The sequence below is a fragment of the Macaca nemestrina genome, chromosome 5 (genome assembly GCF_043159975.1).
Source record: "Macaca nemestrina isolate mMacNem1 chromosome 5, mMacNem.hap1, whole genome shotgun sequence".
Classification (NCBI taxonomy): Eukaryota; Metazoa; Chordata; class Mammalia; order Primates; family Cercopithecidae; genus Macaca; species Macaca nemestrina.
Window position 1 is genome coordinate 37,039,344 of NC_092129.1, and position 27,435 is coordinate 37,066,778.

Sequence of the window (27,435 nt, forward strand, 5' to 3'; positions counted from 1 at the left end):
AAATAAATTGAGATCACAAAGGAGTTGCAACAGCCAATAATTTTATTATAATCCTATCTTTTCTAGAGATAAAATCATTTATGTTTCTTTTATATTTTAGTATTTTTAGAGATTATTTATCTTATTTTATAATTTTAGAAGCAAATAATTTTTACATGGTTAAAATTTAAATTTTAAATGTAACAAATATTTTTAAATTTAGTGATTCTTATCAAACTAGTGATATATTTTCTTTGCTTAGTCTTATAGTTAACATAAGTATAAAATGTATGCAGTAGTCTTCCTTCATCTGAGGGGAAAACATTGCAGAACCCCCAGTGGATGGCAGAAACTACAAACTCTATACATACTATGCTTCTTCCTATACCTGCATTAAAGCTTAATGTATAAATTAGGAGATTTCTAATACTTTATTGTAAGAGCTTGACAACAATAACTAATAATAAAGCAGAACAATTATAACAATATGATGTAACTAAAGTTATGTGAATGTGGTGTCTCTCTCAAAATATCTTCTCATACTGTACTCACCCGGAAGGTGAGTACACCTTCTCTGTGATGTGAGATGATACAATACCTACATAATAAGATGAAGTGTGAGGAATAACATAGGCATTGTGACACAGTATTAGGCTACTACTGACCAGAATTTATATTCCTGAATCTCTGCAACTATTCCTCACTTGCAGTAAATGACTTGGTGTCACTCATTTCAGGCGATCCCTTGTTGAAGTCTTTGTATAGGCTCAATGCTTTCTAGCGCAGCACGCTGTCGTCAATCGGAACACGTTTCTGTTCATGTCTTCTACCCATAAATTTAATGCCTTTTCCGTTTCAACAAACACTTATCATGCACTGTAGCCATAGCTTTTGCAGTCTGAAGTGAGACAGCAAAACTGGCATGAGTCTCTTTTTCCTTCTTCACAATTTCACAGAGAGACGATTCATTCTTAGCATAGGTCTTAGTAACCTTATCATTTTTTTTTCTTTATTAAGTTGAGAGCTTTCTCCTTTTCACTTAAAGAAGCACTTGATGGCTTCTCTTGGGCATATCTGAATTGCTAGCTAGCATCACTACTCTTGTGCTTTGGGGTCCATTGTTAAGGAAAATCAGGGTGACTTCAACACAAGAACTCCGATACCATGACAATCTGATAACTGCAACAGTAAGTCTAATAACTGAGATGGCTACTAAGTGACTAAAGGATGGGCAGCGTTTCCAGTGTGAACATACTGGACAAAGGAATGTTTCACGTCCCAGCTGGAATGAAGCAGGACAGTGCAAGATTTCATCAAGCTACTCAAAATGGCATGCAACTTAAAATTTATGAATTGTTTATTTCTGGAATCTTCCATTTAATATTTTCAGATCACAGTTGATCATGGGCAACTTAACCCCTGGAAGCGCAGATAAGTTGGTCTAGGCACTATCAACATTTAAACTGCAAATACAAACGAATTCTTTGTGTGAATTAGACACAAGAAAATGAAACTGATTTCTCACAATTCAACTGTAATCGATATTCTTACAACTCACTGCAAATGACACACCACACAATACGATATAAAATCAATCTTCTCGTTTCTGTGAAAGTACCTTTTGTTTGCAGCAGAAAAGGACTGAGGCTTTTTGATACAGTGATTTATGGAACTTAAAATAAAGAATAAGGAGAAGCCCTTAACTGATGGCTTTTCAAAACATAGGAGTCTTTAATTTTATGAAAACAATATATACTTTTCTTAAATTATTAGAAATTATCTCTACTAGAAAAGAGAGCATGGAAATCAGACAACTTAAGGCAATTCCTAGATTTATGAGTTCTACATCATTAGAATTTTGTTGAAACCTTGAATAAGTTGCAAATGAAAACTGGTTTTGAAAGGCTGCCTTAAAACCACTTACATATTACGAAATATTTTGAATTTATTTTTTCGGTAGAGCTCTGTTTTTTGAATAATATCCTATTTGAGTTCATTTTCAAGGAAAATGTTTCATAATACTTAATAAACTTTAAAATATTTTAAGGTTTACCAAGATAAGGAATCTATACCATAAGTAGTATTCTCACATAATAATAGGATTTTAAATTCTAGCCACCAAACCTCTGTCACCTGTAACAACAAAAGTTTGTATGGGCACTCCCTTGTGACCTACTGTCCTTCCCTCAAATCCCCTCTTGTTCAAGGTAAAGAATTTTTGTTGTCTAGAAGACCTCCAAACATTGCAAAAAATGCTCCAATGCCTTTCATGTTGATACAAATGTCTACTAAAGACAGCTATGTGTTCCCAAAAGTACTTAATTATAAGTTCGTGTACCTGAGAATTACTTGATATGCTTTTTATAGGAAAGTTTATCTCAGTATTATTTGATATGCTTCATACAGGAAAGTTAGTGAAGAAAGATGAGGTACCAAGCAAATATCCTACATAGAGGGTTGAAACATACACTGACCTCTCTGAAACATACATAATTAATTTATATCATTCAACTCAATTATTAGCATTAACAATGGCAAGAATAAAAATGCATTAACAGTAAGTGGTTAAGAAATTTACAATTAATGTTTGCCAAAAAGTGGATAAAGGACCGATTGTTTGAAATACTTGTTTTTATTTCTGAATCTACAGTTTTACATTTGTCTCTTAAGCCAGGTTCCAATTAAATTTACCACAAATGACATACAGTATATACAAATGAAATATTCTCTTTCCTGAGAAAGACTTCTCATTGGTACAAGGGAAGGACTTAGGCATGGTATTAATTACACAAAATTAGAATTTGCATTCCCCTTTTCCATACACAAGGTAGAAAATAACTTACTGCACAGAGGTAAATGTGCAGTAACACTGTTGGTAAGTCTCCTGTTTGCAAAAATATCCTATAAATATTTAGGACTACCTATTAACTCAATAACATTCCCTAAAGCCAGCCCCTTTGCCTCTGTATGTAGTTATGAATCATTTTGTAAACTAAAGGCAGAACTGTAAACAAAAATATTTGTAAACAAAAGGAAACTAGGGAAATATATTAGAAATTAACAAATTTAAGCCACAAACAAACTTATCAAATGTGCTCAGTGTTTCTATCTCTGCTAAAATGTCTTGAAGTTGATAGGAAAAGTGTTATGACTGTCCACCTTTTACAGATGAGAAAACCTAAGGCTACAGCATTACCCCAGAGTGACTTACCTGAGAGCACATAGTTTAATTAAAGGGTGGACTTACGATTTTCAAACCCATGTATTTCCCTCTAGATTCCAGAGTCTGGCAATTCATTCCTTATCCACACGGCTTCATTACATAGTCTGGGGACTGACAGAAAGGGAGCAATGTCTGGCCTTCTGAATGTTTACAGTGTTCCGTATGCACTATTTAATTCTATCTTATTCTTTCTTGTGTCTTGGCCATGTCTCCCCATTCACTGTAAGTTCTTTGAGAGCATGCGTCATACCTTTGGCCTCTGTGGAACTGTCAACAATTACTAGCACAAAGCCAAGGACTTGTAACTTTTAAAAAATATTTGTTCATTCACTAAGTAGATGCAAAAGTTCTGGAAGGCCTGTTCCAGAAGGGTGGAAAATAATTGTATGGCACAGGCAAATTGGGTTTATCTACTACCCAATTCTGTATTTTTTTTTTTCTGTAGAAATTCACTAATTTTCTTTCTTCTATTTTCAAAAAAATATTATAACTGTTCTTTGATGACAGTATCCAGTGTTTTCAATGAAGCAGATGTTCTCAAACATTATTGGTGAGGAACGTAAGCTTTATGGGTATAATTTATCAATATGTAAACATGCTACTTTAAATGCAATTCCAGTAATTCCAATTGTAAAAATGTTGCCTAAAATAATAATTAGCAGTGTTCACGTGCATACCAAAACTTGTACCTTTGACATGTAAAATTAGGAAATAACCAAAATATTAGCTATAATCCAAGCTTTCAGACTCTTGAAACAGTATGCAGTTGAGCCAAGCCAGCTCTTTTTTCTCTAAAAAACTTTCAAATAATTGAAAAACGTTTCTATATTTTGTACTGTTTTCATTATATTAACAACATCAGTTTCTTCTTCCATTCATGCAAATTAGTTTTAGCCTATGAATGAGTCACATACCTTTATTACATGATGCTTTTCTTGGAACACAGGAATCTTAAACATTTGGCACCAATATGTTGTATCTTTGTTTGGGATGGGGACCTGTCTTAATAAAAAGGGGAGGAAGACACAAAGTCACCTTCTCTTAACATGCGCCTGAATACGATAATGTAAGCAAAAATGTTCATATACACTTTGAATAAGCCCATCCCTATAATCATAAAACCTGAAAACACTTACGTCCTGATTTACCAGATCAAAGTACTGTAAGGCTGCAGACAGCACACTGGTTTTCTCAGGATTCAATAACCGCAAACTCTTGGTGCCCCTATTGGAGTCATGGTACTTGGGACCAGCTTCTCCTGCATCTTCATGGTGGTAGGCCCAGATCACTCTCACAGTGCTATCCTGGGGATCAGACATGGGCATGGTTAGGTCTCATGAGAGCACTTTCTTTACCACTGAGTTGAGTTTAAAGAACTCTATTGTAAACAAGATATAGAAGTGAAGAAAAGACAACAATGACATTTGGAGTTCTCAACATGGTCTCTAATATTAATTGCACAAATTTGATTAATTCATTAAGGATCCAAATATATGAGTCACTTTTTGGAAGGAATCATCTCTCAGCATGCAAGATTATGTGTTCCAAAACATACTGAAGGACAATTGACTCAGTAATTACACTTTTAAGTATATGACAACAAGAAATCATTGTCATGCCAAAACTTTAAACTTGCAACTGGTAGCTTCTAAACAAATATTCTTGTTCAGCAGCAGAGACTTTGGAAAATTAAATGCCATGGAATATTTTAGGGAAAAATAAATTAATACAACAAAAATTAAAATTACCTTAGACTTTTCCTTTTACAGTAGATGTTTTCCTAAGCACTAGCCTAGTCATACATATAAATTTACAGAAAGTATAAATATAGAAGGATTTCTAATTCTGGATTTTTTAATTACACTACCGTTAATCTATAGTCATTTTATGAATCCGGGGAATTTCCTAGGGACTGGTTTACCACAACTAAGGAAAGTACTGTCAGATGAAATTGGTTTCCATTAAGCAACCAAGAGAGACTGCCCAAAGGGCTATGGGGTGGGGAGGGTTTGAGGGGTGTAAAGAAATTGTTCAATCTTCCCACAGATAAAGGTGTTTTTGCCAGATCTTTGTAATAAGAACTTTGAAAATAAATAATAAAGCAAAAGCTATTTATTTTAAACGTTCTCTTTGCTATATTCTTTCTTAATAAGTCAAATGACTATAATTATTATTCCAATTAAAGTATAATTGCACTGTATATTGCATAAAAAGTAATCCCTCTCTTTGCATGCATTTTTTCTGCCTCGTTTACTCTTTACGCTGAATGTTAATCAGAACTGCTTCATACTTTTTACATTCCCATTTTTGAATCTTTAATCTACAAAAAAAGGTAATTGTATTGGTCTATACAAAATAAAATTAATCCAAGCAATTCATGGACATTTCTGAAGTATTACATATCTTCTAAATATTTAATTTGAATGCACATAAAGATATTAATTTTTGCATGAAGTCTGAAAATAAGAAATCTCATTTAATGTGCCAGTGGGCAATTATAATCAGCCACCTATTCATCTTGATTTTAGAAATTTACAAAGATGAGTCCATTACAAATCAGATGAATTATATCCTAATATTCAGATTCATAATTCTTTCTTGTGTAATGCATTTCTTTAAACATTTATCTGTTGTGTATTTTCAAACTTTATAGAGAAGAAACCAAAATGTATTTATGGCTAAATCATACAAATTTTAAAGGGATCTTCAGAATGTTAAACTCACACAAAAAATGGATTTTATTGAAATTTATAGTCATACATTTTTGGCTTCTAAAAAAAAGTAAAAAAGAAAAAACTAAAAAAAAAACAAAAAAGATTTCAAAAATATTACAAAAAAGACTATATGACTTATTTCTCTTATTCTTTAAAGTGCTTCACAAGTGTAAATATACAATTTTTTCATGCATGCATTCACTCATAGATGCCTTACCGTTATACTCTTGTCATTTATGTCACATGTATGCAGCTCTCTGGTAAATTCAATTATTGTGTGTGTGCTATTTTCCATGGCATATTCTAGACGGTAATCTTGCTGAGTATCTTTTTTCAACTCTCTATTTGCATTTGTAAAATAATCCTGTGGAAAATATGGAAAAGAAAAATCAGGATACCTAAATACAGACAGAAAAGAATTTATAGGACCTTTATAAACAAAGTCTTGTTATCTAGAGTTATTTTATAAATCCCGGGAATTTCCAAGGGGCTGGAGTACTCCAATTGGGGAATCAGGTCCTTGGGAAACTAGTCCATCTTTGAACTTCTGACCTTTCAGGAAAGCATAGTGTAGATTGATAGTATCATAGAGCATCAAGAGATGGAATGAATGAACATTTGATACTATCGTGTGCCTTTCCTTCCTTGTAAAAATTAAAAGAGGGACTATAGCACTATGAAATGTCTTACCGCAAAGTTAGCATGTATACAAAAAAGTTTAACAGCTAGTTAGCAGCAAAGCCAGAATCGGCCCTAAGGTCATCACTCTTTCCATTACAACTCCTGGTGGAGCCCCACTTCACCGTTCACAAGAGCAAAGAGATGTGGGCAAGTGCGGATTATAGGTTGTTTCAATATGACTGTTAATGGCATATTCTTAATAAAATGCAATGGGAAATATGCAAAGAAACAAAACTAGTTGAATTACACGATATCGAAAAACTAGGGAAGTTTGTTTTGGGGGAGTAGCCATAATTTGCGTACTAAACTTCTTCAACGGTGTACCTATCACTTCTTTTTGAGACGGAGTCTGGCTCTGTCACCCAGGCTGGAGTGCAGTGGCGCGACCTCTGCTCACTACAACCTCCACCTCCCGGGTTCACGTCATTCTCCCGAGTAGCTGGGGCCACAGGCGCCCGCCACCACGCCTGGCTAATTTTTAAATATTTTTAATAGAGACAGGGTTTCACCGTGTTAGCCAGAATGGTCTCAATCTCCTGACCTCGTGATCCGCCCATCTCAGCCTCCCAAAGTGCTGGAATTACCGGTGTGAGCCACCGCGCCGGGCCAGTGTACCTATCACTTCTGGGAGGCAGACCAGTGCAGCGGAGAGAACATGGGATTTGGAAGAAAATGACTAGGATGTGACTCCCAGCTGTACTCTTAAACAGCCTTGAAGAATTGTTGAAGTAAAACTCTGAAAGCTTTAGTTTTAACATTACTAAAATGGGGATAATATATACCTATTTTATAGATTTTGAAAAATAAACAAATGAGATAGCATGGGCAGGGGCATAACTGCCTACATGGTTAGCGCCCATTCGATACATATTTTCTCCTTTGCACCATAGTTTGGTTTTATCCCCAAAATATCTTCTTATGCCTTTTACCATTCGCCTACTCTGTTGAGTCATCAAAATCACAGTATTAATTTTTGTCACTTATAAAAGACACAAAATTTGCCTTAATGACAGCCTTTCTGTTTTTCAGTACCTAATGATATTTTATTTTTGAGAAGTTGTACAGTTGATTTAGAATATACATGCTGAAACATAATTATAATTACTTTTACTAACAGTAAAATTGTACTTGAAGAACTGATTGCTATGTTTGACTGAGAAAATGCAATATACAAGACAAAACCTCACATTGTCTATGAAAGTCATAGTCAAATAGATGGCATTTGGCATTTTTATTCCTAGCACCTTTGTATGGTAATTATCAAGTGTGCATGTATTTCCCATCCAGGGTACCACATCTAGATTTTCTTTAGTATCTTAAAATCCCAAATTATTGGCAATGCAGAGTCTAACTCACCTTTCTTCACAATGTTAACAATAACTACAGCTTCTTATATGCACCAGGCCCTGTTTACACCTGTTACATGTATTAACTAAACTAATCTTCAAATCAAATCTATTAGATAAAACTATTTTTCTATTTTACAGATGAAGATATCAAAGAACAAAGAGGCTAAGTGACTTGCCCAGGATTTACAGCTGATAAATGGAAAGGCAGGATTCAAACCCTGGCACTCTGGCCCCAGAGTCTGGATCCTTTTTCACTCATCTACAGTGCTGGCATAGGATGGGTACATTTATTTTTGTTTATTTTTTCTGTCTCCAGAAATTAGCTATGTCAGTTTTTCACATAAAATGTTACTTTTCTTCTGCCAAAGTTGAGGTTTGTCAAAATTCTTATTTTGAGAACTGGGTTGCAATTGTGAAACCAATTTAAATGAAATACTCCTGTGAATCTGTGATTTTCCCATTTTTCATCACATAGATTTTCAATATGTAAATGAAATAACAATGTCTGTAGACAACGAGAAATTTCGATTAGTTAACTGTGCCTTTTCACTGAACTCATACTTCATTACATGATCCAAGCAATCAGTTTTTGCAATACAATACAAACTGTAATCAGTTCAAAGAGTAGAATAATTATCCGACTCTTGCAAATATGTTTCCAAAACCATTATTTCCACAAAATATCCAGTTGGTTTGCCAATTTTCCACTCATTCTATTTCCACTCAACAATAGCAACTCCTTCCAGCTATTCCACCTTTTTCTGGCTTTTCAGATGACTCAGTTATTAGAAAATGAGAGAAACTTTGCTCAACTTATATTGATGACCCCTTGCGCCATCTGCCCTGTGTAATCAAGTGAGTGCTTAATATTTAGAAAAGACAGCTGTCAATTATTTCAAAGTTCTGAACTCCTGGAAAAATGCAGTTGTCTGAAAGAAGCTCATATCTTCAACATTCCTGAAGGAAAATATGGTTGGATCTTATTTTAAATAAAATTTAAATATGAACTAACCTAACCACCATGGTAATTCCACTATAATTTTTCTCACAGGCTGGACGCAGTGGCTCATGCCTGTAATCCCAGCAATTTGGGAGGCCGAGGGGGTTGGATCACCTGAGGTTAGGAGTTTGAGACCAGCCTGGCCAACATGGTGAAACCCTGTCTCTGCTAAAAATACAAAAACTAGCTGGACGTGGTGGCAGGTGCCTGTAATCACAACTACACAGGAGACTGAGCTGAGGCAGGAGAATTGCTTGAACGTGGGAGGCAGAGGTTGCAGTGAGCCAAGTCTGCGTCATTGCACTCCAGCCTGGGTGACAAAAGCAAAACTTCATCTCAAAAAAAAAAAAAAAAATTTCACATTTTCTAACTTTGAGGTCCTATTTTGGAGGCAGATCTTCAGATCTGATTACAATACACCTTAGTTATCCAAATAATATTATTATTTAACATGTTTACTTCAGCTGGGCCCTTCTAATGGCTGGCAATCCATGTTAATCTCTTGCTATTTTCTGAAGACACCTCCCAAAACAAATATTCTAAACCTTCTCTATGCAAGATTCTGACATTTCCCCACCCTCAGCTTGTGATTACACATCTCAGTTTATTGAGAGAATTTCAGTTATGAGATATGAGAGCTCCCATTTTCATGCTTTTTATCCTAAAAAATATCTACTTCATGGAATAAAAATAACAATAATGATTTTAAAAGAAAGCAGAAAAAGAGAAAAAAAAATAAAGAGACGATGGAATAAATAGAAAATAGATGTCAATGAAACATCACAATAGATTCTACAGACACTAAAAGGTTAATAATATTATGCTTATCTTGAAGCCAAATAATTGGATACTTTAGATGAGAAACAAAGTCCTGACAAGACAAAAACCAGCCAAAGTCATTCAGAATAACAGAGGTACTCTGAATAGCCCTATAATCTACTCATGGGTAAAGACCTTCCTAAGAAAATTCTAGGCCAAGATGCTTTCACTGGGAATTTTACCAAATATTTAAGGAAGAGGTAATACCAACTGTTCACAAATTCTTCTAGAAAATGAAAGAGGACAGAACACTTCCTAACTTTCTTTCTTTCTTTCTTTCTTTTTTTTTTTTTTTTTTTTTTTTTTTTGAGACAGAGTTTCATTCTTGTTGCCCAGTCTGGAGTGCTGGAGTGCAATGACATGATCTCAGCTTGGCACGATCTCAGTTTACCGCAACCTCCACCTGCCGGGTTCCTAATTCTTTTTTTTATACCAGCATTATTTTGTCACCAAAATTAAAGACACTACCAAAAAAATCACACACCATATTACTCATGGACCTAGATGTGTATTTCCTTAAATATAGAAATAAAAATACTTCTTAGCAAATAGAAGCCAGCAACATAAAAAAAGAATAATACAGCACGATTGTGCAGAATTGTCTTAACATTAGAAAATCAATCAATACGACTTAGCACATCAAAAGTCTAAAAAAGAAAAACCATATGATGAACCCAATAAATGCAGAAAAAAACCAGTTGATAATATTCATTCACTGCAGAATGTCTCAGTAAACTAGCAATAGAAGGGCACTTCTTCAGCCCTTTAAAGGGCACCTATAAAAAACCTACAGCTAACATACTTGATGATAAAAGACTGAATTCTTCCCCTTAAGTTTAGGAACAAGTCCGAGAAACAAAGCAAGGCACATTCTCCACATGGAAAGCCCTACAGTGATTGTCCACCTTGAACAGTTTATTTCTGTTATTCCCTGGCTCTATTTTCACCTCCCATCCCCTAACTAAGGACCTCAAAGTTCTGTCCTTAAAATTATATTTCTGTCTTCATATTTCACCATTTGGGAATCTCATCTGCTCCAACAGTTACAAATCATTACCTTTATTCAGTATCACATATTCAAAAGTCTTTTTCACTTGGAAGTCTTATTGTCATTTCAAATGCAATAGATCCAAAATTGTATTCATATTTTACTTGTGTTCCTAAATTTCTTTAATTATACTGCCATTCTCCTAGCTATCTAAATTCAAAACTGTAGTCTTTATTTTTTTTTTCTTTTTTGAGACAGGGTCTCACTCTGTCATCCAGGCTGGAGTACAGTGGTGGAAACACAGCTCACTGCAGCCTCATCCTCCTGGTTTCAATTTTATTTCTTGTAGAGACGAGTTTTCACCATGTTGCCGAAGCTGGTCTCAAACTCTTGAGCTCAAGTGATCTGCCTGCCTCAGTTTCCCAAAATTCTGGGATCACAGGTGTAAGCCACCATGCCCAACCTGTAGTTTTCTATCACTTCTTTCCTGTGACTCACATCTCCACACGTAGCCCCTGCTTCTATCAAGTCTTCCTTTGAAAATGAACCTACCTTTTATTTCTATTTCATTTTGACTTCTCCTATCTCCCACAGTCTACATTTACATACTCTGTCATAGTCTTCCTTGAAAAATCACTCTCAGCATGTCACTGCATTGTATTCAACTGTATATAGTACAAAGTCTGTAATTTAGAGTCCAGGTTTCCTCACATTGAGCCTAACCTGGCTTTCCAGGTTACCTATTATCAATCTCACCACAGCACCTGTACTAATTGCTCCCTTCAATTACTCTGCCTTTTCCCAGCTCTTTGCTTTTGTTCACATTCTTCTTCCCTATCCCCCCCACCCCACTGTCTTCATTCAACTAAGATATACTCTTCACTAACTCCACCTACTGAATCTCTTTTTTCTGCTAAGGCTCATGCTTCTATTTCCCCTATGAAGTTTTCCTTGATCATTCCAACCAGAAGTGATGATTCCCTCTCTGAATCCCTATTCCTCTATTTACATTCCCATGTAGCATGCAATCTATTCTAGGCATTGCCTTATCTTCTCAACCATGTGATAATTGCCTAGAATTAAAAAGTTAATCTGAGTATTTCAGTTATAAAGTTGTGCCTTTAGAATACTTATTTACACTGTCAATGGAACAAAAAAAAGCGGGGGAAGAAAATTATTTTCCCATTTGCTCTTAATTATATTTACACATGGTTAAGACCGGATATGGAATGTGTTTAACCAGATGCTAGAATGAGTTTAGGTCTGTATGATCTGCCATACAGACACATCTGGCACTGAAATCTGGGAATGTTATTGTGACCTTTTAGCTGCTACATGCACATGAATCTTAGGAGGCTGACATTAGTATTCAGAAAAAAGAGTTTATACATGCAACAACTATTTTAAATCCTTTTACACAAGGAGATAATACCCTACCTATTTTAAGTAAATAAGAAAAAAGAATAGATCTAAGAGGGAGAAGTCATGTTTCAGAAGGAATTCTGATGTTAATTTACATCCTCAATACCCAACGCAGTGACTGGCATGTTGAAGATGCTCAAGAAATACATGCACATACTTTGAAAAGGAGCGTCCTGCTTTTCTTTCTGTTAAATCTAAATAAGGAGAAATTTTGAAAGTAAAAGATAAAACACAAGAATCTATCATCTGATATTCACGGCTTTGTGGTACAGAAATAGTTTAACTTAATGGGACCAAAGTATTCCCCAGTAGTACCTTATTTCTTCTGTCCGTATTAAGAAAATACATGGACTGTAATCAAACACAGCTTTAATGCTGTCAATATTATACAAAAGAAGTGGTATATTGGCCAAACTTAAAAGCACAATTAAATGAAGTAAAAGAAGAGAAAAAGGCAAAAAAAAAAAAAAAAAAAAAAAAAAAACCACCAAAAGACAACAACAAAAAAACCAAAACTGGAATCCTAAACTTCATAGCATTCAACTATTCTTGCCCGGAGGATGAAAAGCAGAAAAGAAAAGAGGGAAATAGAAGGAGAAAAAGAAAGCAAGCCACTGAAAGAATAGTCAGCAATAAAACCATCAGTCTTGAACCAGATTTAGATTGGTTAAAGCTGACAACAAGTGTTAAATGAGTTTAAGTTTCCTGACAGTCTGACAAAAGGATAAATGTTATTCAAGTGGATAATCAATGGATACGTTATTGTGTTACTATCATCCTCTAGGAAAAATACTAGAGAATGAAACAGACACAGTAAAACACTGACCAATTAAGAGTTCGAACACGGGTAAAGTCACTTAAAAGTTTATATTCACAAAACCATACTGGATAGTACTTAGGAGATATTTAAGAAAACTTCCTAGATCATTTTCACTACATCTGATTTCACCTTTAGAATTAGAACTAAATGACATTCTCACCCACTCCTCATTTTATTTAGCGAATAGAATCAAATGCAGCCCTATTATGCACTCATGGTAAAGGCCATTCCTCAGCTATCTTCCTACGGTGCTTTATATTCCAGGATTTTAGAAATAAAAATAGAAATGTTGATCACTGTGCACTCTTATTATTGTGGCCTGATATCACAGTCATTATAAAAATGTAATTGTATAATATATCTATTTAACATATCATATATGTATCATAAATATACAATATTGACAAAAGTCACTCCAATTAAGAATCATTAAAATTAGGCTTTATGTGGGTAAGAAGGATGGAGAGGATTCAGAGAATCATGATTCTGCATAAATTTTGTAAGAATTTAAGAAAAAAACATGTAGATTTTTTAAAAATGTAAATATAAAAGCTGATACACACAAGTCATTCTCACATTTATACAATATTAATTATCTGCAAAGTGAAATATACTTGAGGTAATGTTATTCTATACAAATGGCTTTATGTGGCTCTCAATCATATTCTAATTCAAATACTTTGATTTAGATCAGTTTCAATATGAATCATCACTGAGGTATGATTTTTGGTTTTGTGATTATTTTGATTATGTATTTAGCTTGTTTATACATGTTTAGATAAAAATTACTTGTTACACCTGAAAATATGAGTCAATAATTAAATTCCAATAATAAAGCTAATTTTCAGTTGTTCCATAGACTATTACTCCTGAAACACGTTGTCACAAGATATTTTTTCTTTTGAACACTTCGTGCTTTGAAAAACGTATGAAATATATACTTGAGGTTTTGAAATGCTGTGTAGCAACAGTAACATAAATTGCCATCAGAAGCTGGTGGTAAGTTGACATCTATTATTTAGCATGATAGCATGAGTACTTGCTGTCACTTTCAAACTGAGATAACATATACCAAAAAACCTTGCTATGACCTCTTGTTTAAAAGTATGATGACACAGATGTTAAATTGATTCTCACTCATTGTTAGTCTATTTTTCTCTCAAATAAAATCTGTGACTGGTGCTGTGTTACACAGGAGGAAGTAAAAACTCTTACGGGTGTAATGAAAGATATGAATAGACCTTGGCTGAGCTTGGAAAACTGAATGTAAGCACAGCTGCAGGGAGATTCTTGAGAAAAATGTTACCATCTATCATCATTTTCTTCAACAGGTGCTTGTAGTTTTTCTTTTTCTAAATCTCAAAAGCCTCGTTACTTCAAACATTTGTTTATAATATTAATTTCTATAATAAGTATTATGGTGGTTTAGTAATATTGATAGTATAATAATAAATATTTTGTATTAAAGGGAATCTTTGATCCTAAAATATCATCGAGCTGTATAAACAAATTATATAAACACAATCTTCAGAGTTCAATATAAGCTGATCTTAATAAGTTATTTCTTCACTAATCTTAGAAATTTAAGTGGAATGTCAAAATAGAAGGTGCTTACCTTTTAGAAACCACTTCAGATAAAGCTGAAACTGCCTGTGTCTAATAAGGGATCTGTTAAATACCTACCAAAATGCCAAAATATGAACGCTGTAGCTAGTGTTCCAATGAGAAAGAGGCCCACCTGAGCAACCTGTTTGTTCTTTAAGTTGTTGTTCACCTAACAACAAACATCCTGAATTTTCTCCCATGCCAACTGTCTCATTTCAGTTGTCACGTAGGATAATGTAATACCTTGCTATAATTATAGAATCATGAAAGATACAGAATAAAATCAAATTTTTGACTCTTCATTTGGAATAATATATTTCAGCGGAAAAAACAATTTCAGACTACACCATGCGAGTAAGATGCTATTTTGCCTTCATCCTATCCTTCATCCTATCACCTTAATTTTTAAAACATTTGGATGATGGCTGGGCACAGTGGCTCACACTTGTAATCCCAGCACTTTGGGAGGCCAAGGCGGGCGGATCACCTGAGGTCAGGAGTTTGAGGCCAGCCTGGCCAACATAGTGAAACCCCATCTCTACTAAAAATACAAAAATTAGCTGGTCGTGGTGGTGTGCGCCTGTAATCCCAGCTCCTCAGTGGGGTGAGGCAGGAGAATCACTTAAACCCAGGAGGTGGAGGTTGCAGTAAGCTGAGATCATGCCACTGCAGTCCAACCTAGGCGACAGAGCGAGATTCTGTTTCAAAAAAAAAAAAAAGAATTATCTTAACTGGTTATGTCTATTTTTTGCAAGGAACAAATTTTTAAGTTAAAACTAGTTCTTTTCCTCTCTCCCTTCCTTCCTTCCTTCCTCCTTCCTTCCTTCCTCCCTCCCTCCCTTCCTTTCCTCTGTCCTTTCTTCCTTCAACCCTCCCTCCCTCCCTTTCATTCTTCCTTTCTTCCTCCTTCTCCCCTCTCCTTTCTTTCCCCAGCATATACTTTATTGAGTGACTATTCTTCAGACCTTGTGTAGGCTTGAGGATACATGACTATACAGGACAGTAGACAATGGAACTTATAGTTTAGTTGTGGGTGGGGGGGCAGACAATTTCTGAAGAAATTTAAATAATAAAATATCCAACAATGTTTAGAGAAATACTTACAGAAAAATAAAACAGAGATAACAGGCGAATCAGAAGGCTATTTCAGGGTGAGTGATCAGAAAAGTCACCACTGAGGTGCTGATACTTAGGCTGAGACCACAATTAGGAACCGTCCATGCAATGTGTGGAGAAAGTAGTTTCCAGGAAGAGACAGTAGCTATTGAAAAGGGCCTGGACAGGAGGTTGGGTTATCCAGTGTGATGAAGCAAATAAAAGCTAGTGGGACTGAATTACAGTGCCCAAAGGGGTCCCTGAAGTTAGCAGAGATCAGATGAGGATCCAGACATTGTGATAACTTATATGCCATGGTAGGGAACTAAAAGCAGCAAGTGGCATAATGTATATCTATATCTGTATCTCTATATTTCTGTGGCTTCCATGTGAAGAATGAGGAGAAGAAGGAATAGGAGTGGTGGTTGGAAGACACTTAGGAGCCTGGCAGTGGTCCTGCAGGTTCAAGCTTGAGTGGTAGTATCACTGGAGAGAGGTAGGCAGGTGTTAGATTTAGTTTCGAGGAAGAGTCAATAGAACTTGAAGATCGGTTTTATATATTGGGTGAAGGAAGGAGCAGAAAGAAGGATGGCTCCTAATTTTTGACTGGAGCTAAAGCTAACAAGAAGTGCCATTTGTGAGATGGGGAAGCCTGGGAAGGAAACAGGTTGGAGTTAAGTCAGGTCAAGTTTCAGATGCCTACCTAGAGGGAAGGCCAGGAAGCAGAGAACATGTAGACTGTTCTTAGGTCAAAGCAATGCATCACCGGGGAGGGGCTCAGGACCTCGGAAACTTCACATTCAGCTTTGCTTTTGAAGCCCTCCACCTTCTTTTGAGTATATACCAGTCAGAAAACATTCTTTTCCCTCTTTTAATTATTTTTTCAGATTTCAAAACTTATATATAACAACTATAGAGAACTCAAAATATACTGAAATTATTATTATTATTATTAGTTATTATTTGAGACACAGTTTCACTCTATCGCACAGGCTGAAGTTCAGTGGCACGATCATGGCTCCCTGCAATCTCCGCCTCCTGGGTTCAAGCAATTCTCGTACCTCAGTCTCCCAAGTAACTGGGATTACCCGTGCCCGCCACTATGCCTGGCTAATTTTTGTATTATTAGTAGAGGCAGGGTTTCACCATGTTGGCCAGGCTGGTCTCAAACTCTCGAACTCCTGACCTCAAGTGATCTGCCTGCCTTGGCCTCCCAAAGTGCTGGGATTACAGGCATGAGCCAGTGCACCCAACAATATACTGAAATTAAAAACAGGAAAAGAGATGAAATACTCTCATAACCTTTGTAATGATTCAATGTATGTCTATCCAGAGACCAGGCGAACTTCTTGAGGCAGGTGAAAAAACAATATAGATAGTTTTATAGTTGTTAATGGCTTCCCCTCCATTCATTTCTTGAATAACCTGAAAGTGTAAAGGCAAAGTAATTTCAGCATCACACATAAGTTGGAAGATAGGCTGAAGGAAACTTAATTCCAGCTCCCACCAAAGGAGAATTTGTCTCAAAAATGTTTTAAGAAATGATCACATAGTATTCAATACTTCCAGTGACAATGCTCATGATCTCACAATCTTACAAGGCAACCCACTCAATTTTAATAGCTCTGGTTGTCAGAAATGTATTCCCTATAGTAAGCTAAATTATTCTACTCTTTAATTATATTTATTGGGTCTTCTTTCTTCTGGGGCCTACTAAGTAGGAACTAATCCACCTTTCCTGAGCAAGACTGTCCACTACTACTCCAAAGACAATGGCCATGTCTTTCTCGTTGTTCTTTCTCCAGGCAAAATATTGCCAGCTGTTTTTCATTCCTCAGGTACTCAGATTTCCCAAGGTTTCAACCATCCTTGTAATTCTTTGATATGCTCCAGTTTATCCACATGTCCATTAAAAGCTGTTTCCAGAAGGAGTCCTCTGGTGTGGTCAGCCTAAGATAGGGTGCTATGTCAATATTACTTCCCTTGATATGAACAGTAGAATTTTAGGCTAATATTGCATTTATCAGTTTGGCAGCCACATTGTATTGAGCTAATACAATATGAGCTAATACTTAGAGCTTTTTCATATGAATTCCAGTTAAGTACAGTTTTATACTGTGTACATGCATGGATCATTTTTTAACAGAGTTGTTGAACTTTACTTGTATTCCCAATGAATTTTTAACTTTTAGTTTCCTTTTATTATTTTAGATTGTCACTATCTTTTAAGTCCTCATTATGTAATCTAATGTAGCTAGTCTATTAATAATGAGTTTGGAGCGGGGCACAGTAGCTTACGCCTGTAATTCCACCCGAGGCAGGTGGATCACTTGAGGTCAGAAGTTTGAGACCAGCTTGGCCAACATGGTGAAACTCCATCTCTACTAAATATACAAAAATTAGCCAGGTTTGGTGGTGCACGCCTGTAATCCTAGCTACTCTGGAGGCTGAAGCAGGAGAATCATTTTAACCTGGGAAGTGGAGGTTGCAGTGACCTGAGATCGTGCCACTGCACTCCAGCCTGGCAAAAAAGTGAAACTCCATCTAAAAAAAAAAAAAAGAGTTTGGGGTATGGGTTTAAAATATTAATGATTACAACTAATTCAACTTTATTAGTGCATCCTCTATAAGGATATAGTGAGAAACCCTGCAAAATACCTTACTGTCACTCAGATGCACCTATATTTAATACCCTAATCTACAGGTCCAGCAAATCAAATGCAAAATAAAATGCAGTCTTGTATAATCTGTGTGTACTGAAACCATGCTGGTCTCTAGTGATTAATGATTACAAGGTGTTCACAAACCAATTACTTCAAGTTTCACTTCGAATTTTTTTCAAAAATTACTATAATCTCTCCTACCTATACATTTAGTGCAGACCTTTTCCCTAAGTTCAAAAGCTGGAATATTTGTCTTCATCTGGTCTTCTGACCATCCTCTCATTATGCTAAGCAATTGATTCATTATAATATCTCGTATTTATTAAATATTTTCAGTGTGTCACACGCTCTACTAAGAGTTTTACATGCCTATTTCATTTAATCCTCATGAAAGCCCATGCATTAAATATGATCTCCCTTCTTCACAGAAAGAAACTGTCACTTAGGTTAAGGAGTTTGCCAAGGGCCATACAATGAATAAGTAGCAAGCAGTGCAGGGATTCATACCCAGTCTAGAAGATTTCCTGCTCTTCACTTCTCAGCAGATATTTCTTGAATACCTGCCAACCACATGGAATTATTCCTGGTACCTCTAGAAGATTTGGCAGCATTGACACAGTCATCAACTTGCAAATGTTCCTTCATACTCTAATAAGATACTAATTATCCACCACTGCTGTTACTCTTCCTCCTCCTCCCTCTGCAACTATAGCTTGAGGGCATTTCACTGCTTATTAGTAACCTTGGAGAATGGAGACAAAAGGGAAGGGGTATCTATTTACATAACTGGAAAGACGCTGGAGAATTTTTCAGAATAAAAAGGGGGTCCATTTTGTTACTGTGAATTCTAATAAAATATTTTGGAGAAGAATACTTCTCTTGGCTTAAATACAAGCCTAGAATTACCTAGGACTTTCATTTACTAATGAAATGAACTAACATTGCTTTGACGCCCTGTGACCACACACAACTGTTAAATTTTAAACTCTGTGTGTGCAGTTATTCATGTTGCTTAGAAATAGAGCAGCTGGTACCGGTTGACAAAAGGTGTGTAGGAATGGGAGAGGGTTATGAGGATGAAAGAAAGACTCCTAGTTCAGAAAATTTTTAAACACACCTCTACCCTCAGTTCAACAATTGTTGTCTCAGTCCATAAATTATTATTATTATTTGGGGGACAGAGTCTTGCTCTGTTGCCCAGGCTGGAGTGCAGTGGTGCAATCACAGCTCACTACAGCCTCAAACTCCTGGCTTCAAGTGATCCTCCTGCCTCAACCTCCCGAGTAGCTGGGATTGTAAGTGTCAGTCACTGTGCCCAGCCTTCACTATATAAATTAGTGAAAATACTTACCCATTAAGCTTATCCTAGAAGAGTTTCCATGTCAGGAAAACCCAGCTTATTTTCCTATCTAAAAAAATAATCTTAAATGTGCAAGCACATGCTAGCCCTTGCTTAAAACATCAGATGGTCACTCTGAATGGCTGTGTATGGGAATCTTGCTTTGTATCCCCATGTCCTATGCCTGGAATTTTCCAGGCTTCTGCAGGTTGAGTTGCCTGATTCCCACCAAAGAACCTAACCACATAAGGTCAGTAGTTACTGTACTTGCCCCACATCAGAATCAAAGGAGAAACTTGAAAAATATATTAATGCCAGTGTCCACCTCCCAAGGATTGTGCTTTGACTGGTGGGGGACGGGGTTGCCTGGGCACTGGAATTATTAAAACATCTCCAAGTGATTCTAATGTGCAGATAAGCTTGAAATTTTGACATAGGAATAAAAAGTATCTTTCTCAGTTCTCACTTCTCTATTAACTCTGACTGCTCATGACTGGACTGCAGTCTGCCATAGCATGAACTCATCTTGGCCCTATCCAAAAGGATCTGGGTCTCCCAAGTACCAGGAGGCCTAGTGTCTACCTGGTTACATCTATCATGAGTTTCCTTTTATAAGTGAGATTTCAATGTATAAACTTCATAGGGGAAAAAAGGCAGAAATTTAGTTTTTCCTAAGAAACTTGAGATTTCAAAGTTTTAGTTTAAAAATTGTATGAAAGATGGAAATCTTCCCCAGATATACATTTTTTATTGATCTATCTTCTCAAAGGCCTTTAGCTCTTTAATATTATTGAAGATGAGAAAGAATACAGAACATAAGAGAAATACATCCATGCCTAGTACTAAGAAAGAAACTTCTATAAAATCACCAAGTCTCTAGATCAAAGCTTGAGCTTACTCTAGCTGAGCTTACTAAACATCTGTGTAACAATCCCACAGAAATAGAAAAGAGAGCTCATGCAGTTCAGACACATTTGAAAAAACATTAATTATATTTTCCTCAGGTAGGTAGTTTCCTGTATTCAAGGTCTACTGAGTTCTTTGATGCCCATGCCAGATAATCTTCTTCATAGTACATAATGCTTTGAATTGTACACACTATGGTTAACGTCGAAAGACAATCTTCAAAACTTGGGACACTTGTTTTCTTTCATGTTTTGAGTATCGGCACCCTAATCTCAAATAGCCACACAGACACACTGCTTATCACGTCACTCCGTTTTAATTATCTGCACAGCACTTAGCACTTTCTGATGTTTCTCTTGCTTATTTATTTGTTGACTGCTGCCACCCCACTCCCCACCACAATACGGGCTCCTTAATACCAATGGTTTTATCTCATTCAATATCATGTCCCCAGCATCTAGAAGTGTTCAATAAATATTCAGTAAATATTCAGTAAATGAACATTCCAACATTCTGAGTATCTTCCTGAAACAGTCATATGACAGCCACAGATGATTTCTATGCTGTGTGACATGGAGCCCCAGGTTTATACACCTACGAAATGAGAGTAATAAGATATCGACCTCACAGGACTATCATGAGAATTGCATGAGGACACACTGTAAGGACTTATCACAAGGTATGGCATATGATGAATGAAAAATCATAAACATCATGTTATGGAAATGTGTAAGTGTGCCATTTATAGTGGAATAAAAGCAGTAAGAGAAATGCCATGATTTCATTTTATGAATTTGTTTAAAATGTATCTGATTATACATGTTCTTTCACTATTTAGGAGGAAAATTAACATATGTTTTTATGTAAGTTACAGTTTGCTTTCAGGAGAAGAAGACCACCAAATTGGACCTCAGAGGAATAAATCCAGGCTGCTGATCTGTATGGCCCTAGTAAGCCATTTAACAGTTACCTAAGGTTTGGTTTTCTCACCTGAAACATTGAAGGGAGAGGCAAGGAACAGTAGGAGGTTTGAGGGCAATCAACCAAAGTATGAGCTCTTAAGAGGCAGCAAGTAAATACACAAAACATCAATATTTAGCTCATAAAAGCAGGAATGGTGTCAAGATTTTCTCACAATGTTTGGCTAAATTAGACATAAGACAGACCTTCATAATAAATTAAATCTGATCCATACATTACTCGTATGATATTCAGATATATAATCCCTAGCTTACAGTTAATAAAAATTATCCATTTGAAATTATTTTTGCAGACATTTTTGCGTGTATGCTATATGGTGTCCTTATGAACAGCTTTTTTCCCTACTGAAATTTAACAAGTTAAAAAGAAATAGATTTAGAAGAAGCTTCCTGGAGAAATGTTTTTCCTGTTTAAAAGTTATTTACCAGTTATTTTTTTAAGTTACAATAAAAAGCATTGTGAGTCATCCATATGCAGTTTTTTAAATTACATATGGATCAAATACTTACAGAAACATGACAATGTGTAATAAATTCATCCCTTTCACCAGTAACTTTATTTTAACAGGGCTCTATTACAAATGAAAAAATCAATAAACCACCATTCAGTTTCTTTGAAGTAGACTCTTGCCTCTCCTTCCAACACTCCAGAAATATGCCATTGGTTGCCTAAAGCCTTGAACTTTGTTTGTCAATTCAGGTGCATTGTTTCCTTAGCGGTTAGGTCTGCCTGTTTCCTCGGGCTAATTATGAAATCATCTGCTCTGCCAGTGAGAAGCATACAGCTGAAGAGCATCATCCTGTGTTCCAGCATTACTCTGGAGCATGTGTCCTTATTACTAATGCACAAAGCATGATGCTTGGAGAGGTCCCTTCGTTGTCTGGAAATCGGGGGGCATAATCCGAAGACTTATAAATATCTCTTAACAAAGCACCAGCTGAGCTGTGTCAGGGTTGCACACTCTCTTCATCTGTCCCTTACAGCCTTTCAATTTGCTTTCCAAACATTTCTTTGTTGCCGTTGGCTGGGGTGTGCTTAAAAGAAGCACATCGTTAACCACAAAGAATGCTGGCTGTTTTCTGTGATTTCAAATCAGTTCCAAGCACTTCCTCAGCAAGTGGCCCAGCAGCAATTACCCTGCTGCTGAAGGCACTTCGCATCACAGAAGGCCTCAGTTTTTGAGACAAGCAAGCAAGGCTGTAAGAAGTAATAACATATGTTTCAGTCTCCATTCACCGGCAATTTATACCCCCATAAGAAGGGTGAATCAATTTTTGTGCAAATTCAACAGGCATATTCAACAACGTAGCTCTCTTCTCTAATTCACACAAACTCAGCATTCATCAGCTGCATTACTTGCCTCAAATGGGCACTCACAGTTGCTAAATGATTCGGGTGGGGGTAGAGTTGCTCTGTGTCAAAAAGGGGCAAACAATAAGGAAAGGACATGAATCCTTCAGGGCAATGAGAGTTGAGCTGATTCACTAAGACAAAATAGTGAGGTTTTGAAAAGCCAGTGCAAAAGGAGATGGCTTCCCACCTCACCCCGGCACTTCTGTGAAAGATGGCGTAGAAACTGACCTTGGCAGCATTCAAGGAAAATGTTTCCACAAGCATGAGCTGCTCCAGAACAACTTATCCAATAGATTATGCTGAGATAGGCTTCACTTTACAACCACACTTCTCTCTTTCTTTCCCATTTTGATCATACCTGTTAATATCCTCTTTGCAGAAATATCTCCAGAAGGAGTCAGAAAGATTAAAATGGGCAGTGCAGATTTCCATATGCCAGGTCCCTGGATATAGTTTTAAAGGGCCTGTGGCCTTAAGTAAAATCTGATTTCTTAACTCCACAAGTCTGCAGGTAAATGTCACACTGCCCTCTGGAGGTAGTCTCATTGGATCTAACCCCGAATTAGTGATTGCCAACTACTGAAAAATATATGGTTGCTGAATTTCGAAAGTCTTCTTCTAGGATGGAGAGGGTATGGAATAGTAGGACAGTTGAAAAATTACCAACTGCTTCCAACTCCTTGCGAGCGGAGTGTATGTTTGTGTGTGTGTGTGTATGTGTGTGTTTGTGTGTGTGTTTGTGTGTGTGTGTGTGTCAGAGAGAGAAGGGGGTGGGAAAGGAAAGGAGAATAAGTGAAGATTGCTCCCAATTTCAGTAGTGCCAAGATAGAATGGATGCCTGTAGACAGGTACTCAAAAGTGGTAGTAGGGAAGCTTCAAGATGGCTGACTAAATGCATCTGGTACTCACCTTTTCCAGGGAGATGAACTAAAATAGCAATTAGATAATCACATTTTAAATAGATCATCTGAGACAGAATACTGGAATTCAACAGAGAAGTGATGGGAAGCACTGAAAGCAAGGAATAAAAAGGAAGCAAGGAAGCCAGCTTGGCTGGGATCAGCTGGGAACCTGGAGAGGCTCCTTATGTGAGGAAAGGGTAAGTGAGAGACACCAAGTGGTCCACATGCCTGCCACAGAATTCTACAATGCTAGCCACAGGAGAGCCCCTGGACTCTCATGGGCCCTAAGACTCACAGAGAACTGCCTGGAGATCACACGACAGCATTGCTCTAGAGAGGGAGCTCATGCTGAGTCCTACAAACCCCCAAGTCCTAAGCAGCTGCAGCACAGTGCCATTATGAAAGCCCTGCCCCAGACACAATGTGTCCTGCCTGGGGGCCCAAGAGACCCTGCACCTCCATATCCCTGGTGCCCAACTGACACTCATCACTCACAGACACCACTGTTGGGCTGAGGCAGGAACCACTGGAAGTGACCTTGCCACCCCAACAAAAAGGCAGCTGTACATTTTCATGTGCCATCTGCAGGACTGAGGACCAGCTCGCCCAGTTCATCATGGACATCACCAAACCAGCACTGACCACGTGGGTTCCAGAAAGTTGTCCCACCACAGCTACTGCCATTGCCACAGCATACCTGCTACCCAGGAGTATGATAACGTGCCCACCCTCCTGACCCACCCTGATATTCCCAACACCTAGAGAGGCTAATGCTCAACCCACTGCTGCCACCACTGAGGCCCAAAGACTGGCCCACCTAATGTCCTAGTTCCCAGCAAAACTTCACCACAACCTCCACTAATAATCACACCCTAAACCACTGAGGAAATCACAGACACCACTGACACTGTTTACAGCTGGAAAAATTACACAGAGACTATACAACCATCCACACCTAGAGTCAAGGCCAAAGTGCCCTACCCAGCCAATGCCACAGATAAATCTTCAAAAAATGTCATCCCCTATGAAAGCAAATTCAAAAAATTGGAGCAACCGTTACATCAGATGCACAAATGATAAATGTAAGGACACAAGAAACATGAAAAAAAATAAGGAAATATGATATCTCCAAAGGCACACTATAATTATCCAGCAACAGATTCTCATCAAAAAGAAATTTAAGAAATACCCCCCAAGAAAGAATTCAAAATATTGATTTTAAAGAAGCTCAGTGAGATACAACAGAATACTGAAAAATAATGCAAAGAAACCAGAAAAACAATTCAGTAAATAAATGAGAAATTTACCAAAGAGGTAGATGTCATAAAAAAAAGAGCCAACAAATTCTACAATGGAAGAATTCATTGAATTAAATACAAAATACATTCTAAAGCTTCAACAATAGATTAGATGAAGCAAAAGAAAGAATCTCAGAACTTGAAGACAGGTATTTTGAAATAACTCAGACAAAAATAAATAAAAATGATAAAAAAAAAGAATGAGCAAAGCCTATATGACATCATAAAGTGACCAAATATTTGAATTTAGGATCTGAGAAGGTGAAGAGAAAATGAAGGAGTTAGAAAACCTATTTAACAAAACAATAGATAAAAACTTTCCAAGTCTTGCAAAAAACTTTAGACATCCAGAAACAAGAGGCTCAAAGGTCTCCAAATACATACAATTCAAAAAGTTCTTCTTCTCAGCACATTATAGTCAAAATATCAGAAGTCAAAAACACAGAGAAAACTCAAAAAAGCAAGAGAAAAACATCAAGTCACTTATAAAGCTACCCCTATCAGACTAGACTAATAGCAGAAACCTTATAGACTAGGAAAGAAAGGGCCGATATATTCAAGATGTTGAAAAGAAAAAAAAAAAAAAAAAACTGCCAACCAAGTATACCATACCCAGAAAAGTTATTCTTCATAAAATGAAAGAGAAATGAAGTCTTTCCCAGACAAGCAAAAGCTGAGGGAGTTTATCACCACTAGACCAGATCTACAAGAAATGCCAAGGGAGTCCTACACCCAAAAGTGAAAGAACAATATCTAATATCATTAAAACACATGAAATATAAAAACTACTAGAGCAAACATACAAAGAAGGAAAAGACTAGAATGTTACCACTACAGAAAAGCCACAAAACCACAATAATGAAAAATAAGAGAGTAAGAAAGGAACAGAAGATACACAAAACAACTAGAAATCAATTAATAAAATATGAGGAATAAGCGCTCACATATCAATAATAACCCAGAATGTAAACAAATTAAAACTTTCACTTAAAAATACAGACTGGCTGAATGCATTAAAAAACATGACCTGACTATACACTGCTTTCCATACTCATCTCACCTGTAAAGTCACATACTAACTGAAATTAAAGGATGGAAAAAGAACTTCCATGCAAACAAAAATCAAAAGTGAGCAAGAGTGGCTACACTCATATCAGGTAAAACATACCTTGAGTAAAAAACACTAAAAAGTGACAAACAAAGTCATCATGTAATGATAAAGGGATCAACTCAGCAAGAGCTGCATGTATATTTAGAAATACAACAATTCTAAATATATATGCAGTCAACACCAAAACATCCAGATCTATAAAGCAATTATTACTAGATCTAAAGGGAGTGATAGACTCCAATACAGTAATAGTTAGGAACTTTAATAGCCCACTCTCAGCATTAGACAGGTCATCTAAACAGAAAATTAACAAAGAAACATTGGATTTACATTGCACATTAGACTAAATGGACCTAACAGACATTTACAGAACATTTGATCCAACAGCTACAGAATATACATTCCTCTATCAGCACATTCAACATTCCTTAGGACAGCCCATATGTTAGGACACAAAACAAGTCTCAATAAATTTTAAAAAATCAAAATCATACCAAGTATCTTCTCAGACCACAATGAAATAAAACTGGAAACCAATAACAAGAGGAACTTTGGAAACTGTGCAAACACATGAAAATTAAACAACATACTACTGAATGACCATTGGGTCAAAAAGAAATTAAAGAGGAAATCAAAAAAATTCTTAAAACAAATAAAATGGAAACATAATATATCAAAACCTATAGGGTGCAGTAAAAGCAGTGCTAAGAGGAAAGTTTATAGTAACAAACACCCACATCAAAAAGTAGACAGATTTCAAATACACAATCTAATAATTCACCTAAAAAAACTAGAATAACAAGAAAAACCACAACCAAAATTAGTAGGAGAAAATAAAAAATAAAGATCTGAGCAAAACTAAACAAAACAGAGACAAAAAAATACAAAGGATCAATAAAATGATGAAAATTAGTTTTTTGAAAAGATTAACAAACTTGATAACTTGCTGGAACAACCAAGAAAAAAAGAAAGAATACCCAAATAAAATCAAAAATGAAAAAATAGACAGGTATAAGTGATACCAAAGAAATGCAACAGATTATCAGGGACTATTATGAACAACTATACACTCACAAACTAGAAAACCTAGAGGAAACAGATAAATTCCTTGACTCATACAACCTACCAAGACTGAATCAAGAAGAACTAAAAAATCTGAATAGACCAATGATGAGTAATGAGATTGA

General features: G+C 36.3%; 1 protein-coding gene across 1 annotated transcript in view; it reads right to left on the reverse strand.

The window, feature by feature from the left end:
- Positions 1-27,435, reverse strand: part of LOC105465619 (monooxygenase DBH like 1) — a 103,682-nt gene that overhangs the window by 71,649 nt on the left and 4,598 nt on the right. The window contains exons 2-4 of the mRNA XM_011714147.2: positions 6,134-6,280; positions 4,339-4,506; positions 4,117-4,200 (exon numbers count right to left, since the gene is read on the reverse strand). Of these exons, the coding sequence (XP_011712449.2) occupies positions 4,117-4,200; positions 4,339-4,506; positions 6,134-6,280 (399 nt within the window). The remainder of the gene's footprint in view (positions 1-4,116; positions 4,201-4,338; positions 4,507-6,133; positions 6,281-27,435) is intronic.